This window comes from Rattus norvegicus, chromosome 4 (genome assembly GCF_021556685.1).
Source record: "Rattus norvegicus strain SHRSP/BbbUtx chromosome 4, alternate assembly SHRSP_T2T, whole genome shotgun sequence".
In the NCBI taxonomy this organism is placed as follows: domain Eukaryota; kingdom Metazoa; phylum Chordata; class Mammalia; order Rodentia; family Muridae; genus Rattus; species Rattus norvegicus.
The window spans coordinates 160,385,488-160,398,202 of NC_141537.1; the positions used below are offsets into that span (position 1 = coordinate 160,385,488).

At 48.7% G+C, this 12,715-nt stretch overlaps 1 protein-coding gene across 2 annotated transcripts in view; it reads left to right on the top strand.

The window, feature by feature from the left end:
• Positions 1–3,998: 3,998 nt before the first annotated feature.
• Positions 3,999–12,715, top strand: part of Vwf (von Willebrand factor) — a 135,006-nt gene continuing 126,289 nt past the window's right edge. The window contains exons 1-3 of one of the 2 annotated variants that reach the window (XM_087655640.1): positions 3,999–4,214; positions 9,183–9,237; positions 10,067–10,231. In XM_087655640.1, coding sequence (XP_087511766.1) covers positions 9,183–9,237; positions 10,067–10,231 — 220 coding nt within the window. In that variant the 5' untranslated portion in view covers positions 3,999–4,214. 2 annotated transcript variants of the gene reach the window in all.

The following is a 12,715-nucleotide window of genomic DNA, read 5'->3' on the forward strand; positions in this document are numbered from 1 at the left end:
AGATGGGGTTATGTAGTGAGACCCTATCTGAGAGAAAGAAAGAGAGAGAAAGGAGACAATGCAAAATATCCTACCACTTATGGTTGTAGATGCAGGATGAAGAAGGACCTTAGGCAGACCTTCTGTCTATAATTTCCCAACTACAGTGACTGGTTCTCTCCACCGGAGCATACAAGGTGGCGTAAAGACAGGACAGGGTAGAACGGAAGAGAGGCCTGTGGTCAGAGGGAGAGAGGTCAGCTAGCTGTCTTTCCATAGCTCTGTGACTCTACGATGGTCCCATTGCCTGGTTGTGCGCCGGCACCTTCCTCATCTGTAAGGTGACAAAACCTAGCTCTTGCTTTGTGTGGCTATAATGGAACATCACATTAATCAAAAATAGTGATTCATTTAACCCCACTTCCTTTCAGGGTCTCACTATGTAGCCCTGACTGGCCTGGGACTAAGGGTAGGGTGGGCTGGTCTCCAACTCCCAGATCTGCTGCGGTTGGGAGGCACCATTGTTCTGTGTCTTCCTGTGGTAAAGGACAGACCCTTCGAACCTTGAACTAAAGGAATCTCTCTTTCTCTCTCTCTCTCTCTCTCTCTCTCTCTCTCTCTCTCTCTCTCTCTCCCTCCCCTCCCCTCCTCTCTCCCTCCCTCCCTACCCCCCTTATGGAGTTTATCTTAGTAATGAGGAAAGTAATTACTATACATGGTGGCTCTTGATGGTGAGTAATCCTTTTAAACATTATTTTTATTTGTGTGTATGTGTTTGTATGTGTTTGAATGTGTTTGTGTGTGTGGAACATGCATGAGTTTGTGTGCACACATTTGTGCAGGTCGCTGAAGAGGCCAGAGGAGGATGTGAGATACCCTGGACCTGAAGTTATAGACAGTTATGAGCAGCCTGACCTGAAGTTGTAGCCAGTATGAGCAGCCTGACCTGAAGTTGTAGCCAGTATGAGCAGCCTGATGTGGGTTCTTCCTGAGAGCACTAAGTGCTCCTCACTACTGAGCCATCCCTCCAGACGCAAGGGTTAACCCCGATTGCCAACTTGCTGAGATCTCCAATGACTGTGGACATAACCTCTGGGCACTTCTGTGATGGTTTCTAGATTGGATAAATAGGGGTGACCCTCATCTGTAGGTGTAAGTGCCACCCAACGGCCCGGGGTCCTGGGCTGAATAGAAAGGAGCTCATGAACCGAACACTAGCATCCTCCCTCTCTGCTTCTGACTGAGAAGCAATGTGACCGGCTGCCTCCAGATCCTGCTGCCGTGCCTCCACGCAAGAAAACCTTTTTATTTTTAAAAAGTAGCTTTGGTCAGGTGCTTTGTTACAGCATCGAAAACATTCCTAACACAGTGTTGTGGAGTTGGGGGCTGAGAGAAAGAGAGCCCACTGCCAGGGAGAGCCACGAACAGGGAGGCTTCTGTCTTGTTCTGCTTGCCCCCTCAGTAGTCACTCTGTGCTGCAGCTGCTTCTGTCTGGCTTCCACCTCCTAGGTGCCCATGATAGTTACTTGATGTAAAAAGAGGGCATTTGATTGACTTGTAAATGAGGTGTAAATGTAGGCTTCCTCCAGTGGACTTGGTGATGAAATTTCAAATGCTCCAGCTATCTTTTGAAGGCAGTCTAAGAAACTGGTGAGGCTAGGGTCCCGTAAGGTGACCGATTGTCCTAGTTGCTGAGAACTGTCCCAGTTTTAGCCCCGGAAACTCCCTCAGTCCAGAGCGAAGCAGCAATTAGATATCTAAGCCGGAGGAAGGGCTGGTGAAGCCTCACCGGCTGTCTCTTTGCTTTGCTGCACGTGGCCCCAGCTGCTCAGCCCCTTAAGACAATGACGTCAAATGGGTCCTCAGACAGAGAACAAACAAGCAAGACGACAAACCCACTGTGGAGAAAAGTTAAAAGTGAATGAGGAACTGGAAAAGCATCCATGGATTAATGTGAGGAAAAAGAGAGAGAATAAGATGTTGAGCTTTCCCCATACTACAGGAGGACAAGCATCCCAGGTGAAAAGGATCTCAGGTACTAGGGAGACTGAGGCAGGAGGATTTCAAATTCAAGGCCAGCTTGGGCTGGAGACTGAATGTCCATCCTGGGTGATGGAGTGGGACCCTGTCTCAGAATGAGAAAGGGAGACGAGGGTGGAGACACAGCTCAGGGACCGCATGCTGACTTTGCTTGAGGCTCTAGGTTTAAACCCCTATTATAAATAAATAAATAAATAAATAAATAAATAAATAAATAAATAAATAAATGTATGTATGTATGTATGTATGTATGTAAATGACCTGAAGATACAAATCAAAAATCAGAAATTAAAACAGAAATCAAGATGGGCAATATTAGAAAATATCCCCTGGGCTGGAGAGATGGCTCAGTGGTTAAGAGCACTGACTGCTCTTCCAGAGGTCCTGAGTTCAATTCCCAGCAAACACATGGTGGCTCACAACCATCTGTAATGGGATCTGATGCCCTCTTCTGGTGTATCTGAAGAGAGTTACAGTGTCTTCATATATATACATTAAATAAATAAATCTTTAAAAAGGGGAACTATTCCCTTAAAAACAAAGACTGAATAGTAAAACAATAACTATATTACCACTTTCTAGATAAATTATCAAGTAATGAGAAACTAACGAGTGTCCATTGGCCGGATCCCTGAAGGATCTGTACTAAAGGTCATAACAGCTCTTGTAGCTTCTGACACAGTGGTTTCTTTCGATTCTGGGAACGGGAAGGAAGCTGTCCCGAAGCAGGGACTGTGTACAGTGAGGGACGTCGCCACCCTGCTGTGGAAAGAGCAAAGCCCACACTTCTGAGTCACCTGGCCTCAGGATTTTCCTACTTAAGTGAAAATTGCAACCATATCGAAACCAGGAGAGAATGGCTTCTCGGCCTTTTGAAGATCAAGTATAGGAACCCAGAGAGGCCAATGCAAAAATATGTGCATTCTACCCTGCTCTGCCCATCCTAAAGCCCCGCTTACTCCACAGTGTGGAAATGGTTAAAAGCAGAAAGCAGGGAGAGAGAGCTCCCACTTGCTGCTCTTCAGGCTCTGTCCTCTCTCTTCTTCCCCAGAGGTCTCCGGTATCCTGATACTCACAAACAAGGATATACAGTCATTTAAAATCTTATTTTTATTGTGTAGTCTTCTTTGTGAGGAGTAAGTTTCTCATTTGATGCAGTCTTATGTAAGTATGCAGTATGTCTGTAGTATGTTCATGCAGTGCCCTTGGAGGCCAGAAGACAGCATTAGATCCCCACGGCTGGACTTGGATTGTTGTGAGCTGCCACGTGGGTGCTGGAATAGAACCCAGACCGTCTGGGAGAGCAGTAATGAGATCTTCCAGTCATCTCTTCGGGCTCTTGTTTTACAGCCTTTGATTTTATATAACTGTTACCCTTTGGTAATGTGTTAGTTTGAGCCAAGGTCTCATTGTAGCCCAGGCCAGCCTTGAATTCATCGTGTAGCAGAGAATGGCCTTGAAACCATCTTGCTCCTACCTCCTGGTTTAAGGACTGTGATTACTGGACGTGACCCAACCACAACCAGTCTCGTATGGGGCCGGGGACCAACCCAGAGCTTTGGGCATGAGGCACCTTACTAGCTGAGCTACACTCCGGCCCTGAATTCTGCTTTCTTCAGTCTCTGTTCTCCACATTTTTTTTTAAATGAACTTTTATTTTAAGTCTGAAGAATACGAGAACCTCAAAACACTCTCTCCGTGATTGTCATCGTCCTTTGTGCTGTCACTGTCGAGTACTATGGCTCCGCTTTTCTTCGTTTTTACATTTTTTTGGAAACATTCACTTATGCATAGCCCATCCTCCTGCCTCAGCACCCCGTTTATTATTTTAACTCTTTAATTTCTCACCATCATTGTTATTGTCTTATGAAGTCGCTGCCTGTTCACATTCAGCCCACGACTACCAAATTCTCTTGTTTACTTTTATTTCTAGCATTTTCTCTCAGGGTTTAACTTCCTTCTTCCTGAGAACCTTCTTTAGTCTTCCGTTCAGCAAGGCCGGGGACGGTAAGCTTGTCTTTCTCCGGCAGAAGAAAATGTCCCTAACTCTGAATGATGACTTCGTTATGGAGACCAGTTACTACGTCCTCTTCTACAACCCTCTGACCTACCTCATCTGGGACCCACCTCTGTGTCCGTGCGCAGGCTGTCCGGTGGCTAATGAAACAGTCCCAGCTAACAGCTGACATCACTAGGTGCGGAAAAACCACAGCTCCGAGGCTGAGTATTTTCTCACTTTACCCCGCTTCCGCTCTCCAATTTCCCTTCCCATCCCCTCCCTCCCTCCATCCCTCTGTCTCTCCGTCCCTCCATCCCTCGCTCCCAATGCATGTCCTAACAAACATCTTTTACTGGTGGCTTCCCTTTCCCCATATCGCACTTGCACGTCTGGGCTGCAGTTTCCTGCCCACCCTCATAATTATCTGTGCTAAAACGCTCAGGGTCTGCGGCTGTGAACGCAGAGACCACGAGGGCTGTAGACTCCGGGCCTGGCTCTCACACCTCCCCTTGGCTTCCTTCGTTCCATGCTCTCTCCTAACACTTCTTACCATTCTTCATTTTTTTTTTTTTTTTTTTTTTTGGTTCTTTTTTTTGGAGCTGGGGACCGAACCCAGGGCCTTGCGCTTCCTAGGCAAGCGCTCTACCACTGAGCTAAATCCCCAACCCTCATTTTTTTATTCTTTGGAAACATTTTCTTGGATTTCTTTTCTAAAAGTCCCCCCCCCGAGAATTTTGTTTAATTTTGCTTTTGTTTTTCATTAAACCGAGTCTCACTAGGTAGTAAAGGCTGGTCTTGAACTCACGGTCCTCCTACCTCAGCCTCCTGAGGGATGGGATTAAAGGCATGCACCACTGTGTCCCACTCATTTGCTCTCAGGGCCAGCTGTGTATTTAAAAATGTGCTGCGTTTTTTTCAGCATTTTGGAAGGCCAGGAGAGGATGTCTGATTTCCTAGAGCTGGAGTTAACAGATAGTTATGAACCATCATGTGGGTGCTAGGAGTGGAACCAGGTCCCCTGGAAGGTCAGTGTTCTTAACCAATGAGCCATCTCTCTAGCCCCCAGGAGAAAGGACATCCTGATGAGATGCCTGTGTCCCTCCCTTTTGCTATCAGCCAATTGAGACAATTCCTAAGACACTGGAGTTTGCCCAGGGATCTCATGCTGGGGAAGGTAAAGTTGGAAGCTGGAGGAGGAACTTGTCTCCCAGAAATAGATTTTACACAGTTCTGATAACTTGTAAGACCACTCTGCAGGAGAGTGGAGCCAAGAAAAGGCAGATCATTAATGGGAGGGACCACACCTTGACCAGTACTGCCCCCCCAGACACACAGACACATAGACACACACACACACACACACACACACACACACACAGACATACACATAGAGATAGACAGACACACACAGACACACAGACATACACAGACACACACAGACACACACACAGACAATTAGACACACAGATACACACAGACACACACACAGACACAGACAGACAGACAGACACACACAGAGACACAGACAGATAGACAGACAGACACACAGACACACACAGACACAGACAGACAGACAGACACACAGACACACACACAGATACAGACAGATAGACAGACACACACACACAGACAGACAGACACACAGACACACACACAGACACAGACAGATAGACAGACAGACAGACACACACAGACACACACACAGACACAGACAGACAGACACACACAGGCACACACACAGACATACACAGACACACAGACACAGACACAGACACAGACACACACACACACACACACACACACACACACACACACACACACACACATCTCCTGCCCTCTGTTTAAGCCTAATTTCATGGATTTAGGTGTGGGTCACTGGGTCTCCTTGCTCTGCTCCCGATGTGGCTACATGAATAAATCTCCCTCATTACCATATACCTTTTAAATTGGCCCATTGGTGATGGGTGGCCAAGGCTAGTTTACTAGGACTCTGCCCCTAAGGATCCTGGTAACAGAAATGTTTAGGGCTAATCTTGCCTCTTTCGTTCTTTGTCTGTCCTGGCAACACTGACCTTCCTACCTTGGCTGGTTGTGCTGGCTAATTTTTTTCCTTAACTTGACACAAGGTAAAGTCATCTGAGAGGAGGGAACCTCTATTAAGAAAACACTTCCACAATATGTCTGTACGCAGGCCTGTAGGACATTTTCTTAATTAGTGATCCATGGGGGAGGGTCCAGCTCATTGAGGGTGGTGCTGGGTTGCTGGTCCTGGGTTCAATAAGAAAGCAGTGTGAGTAAGCCTGTAAGCAGAACTGTTCCATGGCCTCTGTCTGTATCAGCTCTGCCTCCACATTTTGCCTTGAGTTCCCGTCACGATGTCCTTTGGTGACAAACTGCGATCTGGAAGCATAAACCAAATAAACCCTTTCCTCCCCAACTTGCTTTCTGGTCACAGTGTTTCATCACAGAACCCTAAGACAGTGGAGAAGGGAACAGGGGAGTGTGAGGTGTGTGCAAAGAGGGCCTAGCAAAAATGGGGCAAAGTGGTTCTTCAGAGGCTTAGCGCAAGTGTTGTAGTGAGACGCAACGGAAATGGGCCACTTCTAGATGCTCGGCCCTGGTTGCCCAACTGAGTGCCGGGAATCCCTCTGAGAAGGCCCTGCCTCAGTCGCCTCTCCTGTCATCTCTTTGAACAGGAATCAGTGTGTGAGATCAGGCCGAGAGCTGGGCTTTTGGGGATAGGAGGTCAGGAGGTGGGGATGGAGTGCTTATGTGTGTGTGCTGGCGTGTGGAGAATCAGGGTTCGGGAGGTATGTGTGGTGGGAACCCGGGGATGGAGCTCAGTGGGAGAGCAGAGAGCAGGTGTGTGCTTGTGAGCCTTTGGAGGGGGGAGTATTAGAACGAGACCATCATTTCCACCCCCCTAACTCCCAAAGGCTTGGACTGCCAACCAGGGCTTCCGTTTTGTTGCTGTTTGTTTTGAAATGGGCTCTCTCTATTTCTAGTCCTTGCTGTCCTGGATCTTGCTAAGTAGACCAGACTGGCTTAAACCTCATGAAGACCTTCCCGCCTCTGCTCCAGAGTGCTGAGATTAAGGTGTGCACCACCACTCCTGGCCCGGGGCCTTTGTCTTTAACCTGTCCATAAAACACTGGCTGGGTTTCAAACAGGCTGTTTTTGTGAGGTCTGGCCTGGACTGTTCATACCTGTGGGTGACGGGGCAGGAAGTGTTAACACACTTCTCCCTCTCACCCTGAGGCTAGAGGTGTTTTTCAAAACCCCTGGAATTTGGAACCAAAAACCATGTTGATGTAACCTGGTTCTCTCTCCTAGAGTGGACTGGACTGTCATGGGAAACCTACTGTCCCTGGTCCTGGTTGCCTGTAGGGGTACACAGGGAGTCTGAGAGACTGAGCCCATGTTGGTGTTTGGGGAGCAAGGCAGCTCATTAGGGCAGATTCCGGGAGCTCTCCCTCCTGACTCTTTAAGCCTTATCAGCCTGGAAGGGCTCCTACTACTGCTTCCTGCCATTGTTTCCCCTCGGTAATTAAGAGAAGGCCAGGGCTCTGCTGTGGCAACTTGAAGCTATTGCAGTGCAGAGGAATGGGCTTGGCCTCAGCTTGGGCTTGCTCTCTCTGGCTGTGACGACTTCAAAGCCCCTGGACAACTCGCCAGCCCAGAGCCTGAGCAGATCCATCCAGCATTTGCTCAGGGACATGGCTTAGGAGTGAGCGGTGTCACCACTGAGCAGCGGCCTGGGTTTTGCAAGGGACCTTGGAGATACGGCCCCTGTTTGTATGGCAAGGTATGATGGGTTTGGATGGAGAGCTGGCTTAGTCATGGGAGGGAGGTACAGGGCTGATCCCTGCCCCTGAGATCTGGCTGGGAATCCTATAGCAGAAGGGGGTCTTTTGGAGAAGCGATTCAAAGCTAGCTGGATCCTAATGTCCCTTCTGCTGTTGCTGCTGGGTCCTGCTTTTCTTTCTGAAGAGGCTTTCCAGTGCGGCAGAACTGTACTCAGATGAGATTGCTTTCCCTCCCTTCTTGAATCCGTGCTTGGAGCCCCTGATGCACCTGTGTGCTGGGAGGGTAGGGGACAGGACACCTGCTTTGTGACCTAGTCTGGTCCATGTCCAGTTCACAGTCATAAGATACTGGGGGTTTATTCCTCTTCATTGGTCTGAATGGGCATCATGTAAGAAGAGTTGTACCAGCTATGTCCTAGGTGGCATGTTATGTGTTTCCTGTAACCTTCTCCAGAAGAGAGGGGTGGCGGCAGGGGCTCTGAGGGTTGGAGAGGCTATGCTCTGCCAGCCAGGAATGAGTGGGCAGTGGGGTGAGGCACGTTGTAAAGAAATGTCCTCAGGTCCAGGGCTGTTAGAGCCCTGTCCCCTTGTCGAGGCCACTCAGCAAGCATCTATCTGCAGAGCATGTCCTGGGCCCTGAGTGTCCTTGCAGGCCCTAGGGATGTTGTTGAGAGAGACAGTCACTGGTCTAAAGGTGCTCACGGTCCAGGGCAGGTGACCGTTGAGTTCTCAGTGATGGCCTCTGACTGGTCTCTGTTTCTGGGTTCTGATGGCAGCAACGGAAGCCAGCCCCTTCTCCTCCTCGTTGGTTGCTACGTGTGATGGTGGGGTGGCACCTTTGTTCCAGCTGGTGTAGGGCTGTGGGGACATGGGATGCCAGGCTAGCATGGAGGGTGGGGGAAAAGACCCAGAACTTCCCCACCCCAACTGGTCCTGGTACCATTGTCTGGAGAAGGTGCCAGCAGTGTGGCTCACTGGGATGGTTGCTCTTAGGCCTGACTTTGCAGTGGGAGTGTGGGCACTAGTTCTTCATGTTTAAAGGAGGCATAGGGGCCAGTGAGAATCCTCCTCCCCTTCCTCCCCTTCCTCCCCTTCCTCCTCTTCCTCCTCTTCCTCCTCTTCTTCCTCTTCTTCCTCCTCCTCTTCCCCCTCCTCCTTCTCTTTTTTCTACTTCTACTTTTTTACTTCTTCTTCTCTTCCTTCTACTTCTTCAACTTCTTCTATTTCTTCTTGTTCTCCTCCCCCACTCCCCTTCCTCCCCTCCTTCCCTCAATGGACACATTGACGGTAGCATGTACTTACAGCCATCTGTCTAGACAGTGAGAACCATCTCATTTCTCTTTTTTTTCCTTCGGCAGATGAATCCTTTCGGATATGAGATCTGCCTGTTAGTTCTGGCCCTCACCTGGCCAGGTAGGTACCAAATACTTAAGAAAGTATTTATCTTCTTCCAGGATTACTGGGAACACCTCCTTCCAGGACTCGGCATGTGTGTCTGGAGCTCACCTGTGCTCCCTCTGTGTTAGGCTTGTGTCTTTAGGAGTCAGTGGTCACCTCCTGGGACAGTTACGCAGAACCTTGTTTCTGATTTAACGTCCCCTCTAAACTGAATACCCGAAGGGTCTTGGTGGCACAGAACTGTACCTTGTGATAGGAGCATGGAGACAGCATTTGTTTCCATGTGGTCATCTAGTTGAACACCTCAGTGTAGATGAGGAGACTGCTGGTCAGGGAAGAGGCACTAATGCATGAGAGTCATATGGAGCCAAAGTCCAAGGACAGTTCTCTGGGTTCTAGAGCACCCCTTTTCTCCCCACACCCCTTGTCCCACCTTACTTCCCTCTCTGAGATTCCCAGTTTGGAAATGCCAGCCATGCCCTTTGACCAGCGCCAAGAAGTAGAGCAGTGAAGCAACTGTTGGAATGCCAGCATGGTTACTGCCCATGGTGGGGCACAGTGGGCTATCGTCTCTCATACTCTGCACTCCTCTATGGTCCCTAAATTTTCTATAACAGGCATCACTGCTTAAGGTAGTAAGTGTCACTAAGACGAATATGTCCTGGAAGATTGTTTCTCCATTATTGTCATGAGTCTGGGGTCATGCTCAGAGGCAAGGGACCCCATTTAAAATGGAAAGAACTTCCTTGCTTCTACTTTCTACTAGTTGCAGCCTGGTTTCTCTGGGGCATCAGTTTCTATGGGCTGATGCTCCCATAACGCTCACCGTGGCCTCTTCCTTCAGGGACCCTCTGCACAGAAGATCCTCGTGACAGGCTGTCGACAGCCCGATGCAGCCTCTTTGGGGATGGCTTCATCAACACTTTCGATGAAGCCATGTACAGTTTTGCAGGAGGCTGCAGTTATCTCCTGGCTGGGGACTGCCAGAAACGTTCCTTCTCAATTCTCGGTGAGTCCTGGGTGCCCGTGGCAGGATCCCAGAGCAGGGGCAGCTGAGATGGAGGAGGGTTCCAACTCTCAGGTCCTGAGATTAGAGGTCATTTCTGAGACTGTGGAGGGCAGTGGTCTTCCTGTGACACCTTCTCTTAGTCTGGTGTGAGGACATCTGTGTTAACTCCAATGATTGTATCCATTGCTGTGGGTCCAGGCAACATTCCAGGAGTTCAATATCATAGAGAAAGAAGATGACGTAGAAGAGCTTTGGGATATGCGGAATTCAGAATTAAGAGGTTGGATAGTTCCTATATTACTGGTCAGGAGCTAATGGTCTACTTGTTTGTGTCTTTGCATCCTCACTGTAGCTGTCGGATGCAGTTGTCAGATCCTTGTTTACAAATGAGGAACTGTATCCAAAGAAGTCTGTCTCATCCTTCCTAGGAGGAACTGGACCCCAGTTTCAGCCCATTCAAGTCGAAAGGCACTCCCTCTGCTATAGGGAGAGAGGGTGTGCTCTAAGCTGTAGGCAGTGATAGAGAACGAGGGTCCGTTCTCTAAGAACTAATCTGCTGTGAGCTACAGGGGAGGGATGCTGTAGGCCCAGTGAAGGTGGACCCCTCTGCCTTGGGGAAACGAGATGACCAAACAGACAGATCTATGTTGTTAAGGAAACATTTTGAGAAACTTGTTAAAACTGGGAAGGAAGGCCTTGACTTCGAGAGGGACTGTTGTCGTGGGAGTTTTTTTGGTAGGAGAGAGTAAGAGAAGGGGTCTGACTCCCAAATTCCAACAGGAAAAGTACATGTTTAGAGTCAGGGGTGGGGATGAGGCCCTTAATAGAACACTGCCAGGGTAAGGAGGATTCTGGTTAAACCCACGTGACAGGATTCTTGGTGAGGACAAGTCAGAGCGACAGACAGAAAGGTTGGTGATGAAAAATTTGAGTATATATTGAGCTTTTCTGAACATTGCCAATCAATAATAATAATTGTTACTATGAGAGTGTGTGCATGCGTGTGTGCACAGGTACACACTCGAGTGTGCCGTGGCTCATGTGGAGGTTGGAGAACTCTCAGGAGTGGGTCTCACCTCAACATTGTTGAGGCATGGTCTCTCTTACTGCTTTGGCTGTGCTGGGGATTCCAAGCCAGCCGGCCCATGAGCTTTTGGGCCAGTCTCCCCTCTCCACTTTCTGTACCACCTTAGGAATGCTGGGCTTACAGATGTGGGTTCTTGGGTTCAAACTTGGGCCACCGGGCTTGTACATTTCCCCCTTTGAGTCATCTTAGTGGGATTCCCACTAATATTGGGCTAAATGGGTAAATCCCAGGACAGATCCCAAGGTCAGAACCTAGTCTAGAGAGGGCTGAACTGGAGCCTGGCACAAGGTTGGCAGCCTGCAGGGCCTTGCTTGACATAGGTTGGAGGCTGTCAGGGTTGTCTCTCCTTTAGTCATTCTGTGGGTCCGTGCATGCGTTAAGCTGTTTGTAAACAGACTGTGGCCATAGCTGTGAGACTCTCTACCTCTCCCGATTGAGCATGGCCCAGGCCGGTCTTAAAGTGGAGGCTCTCCTGCCTTAGCTTGTTGAGTGGCCGATTCTCCTGGCTTCTTTCTGTTTCTGAGATGCTCTTTGTACTGTCTAGTTTTAAGTCAACTTGACACAAGCTACAGTCATCAGAGAGAAGGGAGCCTCAACTGAGAGAATTCCTCCGTACAATCAGTCCATAGGCAAGCCTGTAGGACGTTTTCTTAATTAGTAATTGCTGGTGCTAATGATTAATTAGTGTTGTGCTAATGATAGCACAACCCATTGTGGGTGGGGCTATCCCTGGGCAGGTGGCCCTGGGTTCTATGAGAAAGCAGGCTGAGCAAGCCACGAGGAGCAAGCCAGTAAGCAGTACCTCTCCGAAGGCCTCCTGCCTCCAGGTTCCTGCCTTGCTTGAGTTTCTGTCCAGACTTCCTTTGATGATGAACATTGATATGGAAGTGTAACCCAAATAGACACTTTTCTCCTCAGCTGGCTTTTTGGTCCTGACATTTTATCGCAGCAATAGCAACACTAAGACACTTTCTCAGGCTCTCTTTCTACCTGCTCTCCCGCCTCTGTTAGTAATCCAGTCACTTCAGTATCCACCATCTTCCCTGTTCTCCAGAAGCCCCACAAGGGCAAGGATAGTATCTTGTTCTTCTTTGTTTTCTGTTGTTCAGTGGGATCTCTCAGCAAGGACAGGAGAAGGATCCATAAAACCTGGAGTTATGTTGTATTAAAGCAGGGATTCTCAACCTGTGAGGTGCTACCCTTTCAAAGGGGTCTCCTAAGACCATCAGAAAACACAGATGTTTACATTATGATTCACAACAGTAGCAATATTACAGTTATGAAGTAGCAACGAAAATACTTTATGGTTGGGGGTCACCACAACACGAGGAACTGTATTAAAGGGTCACGGCACTGGGGAGGTGGAGAGCCACTATATTAAAGGAAACTATTCATGT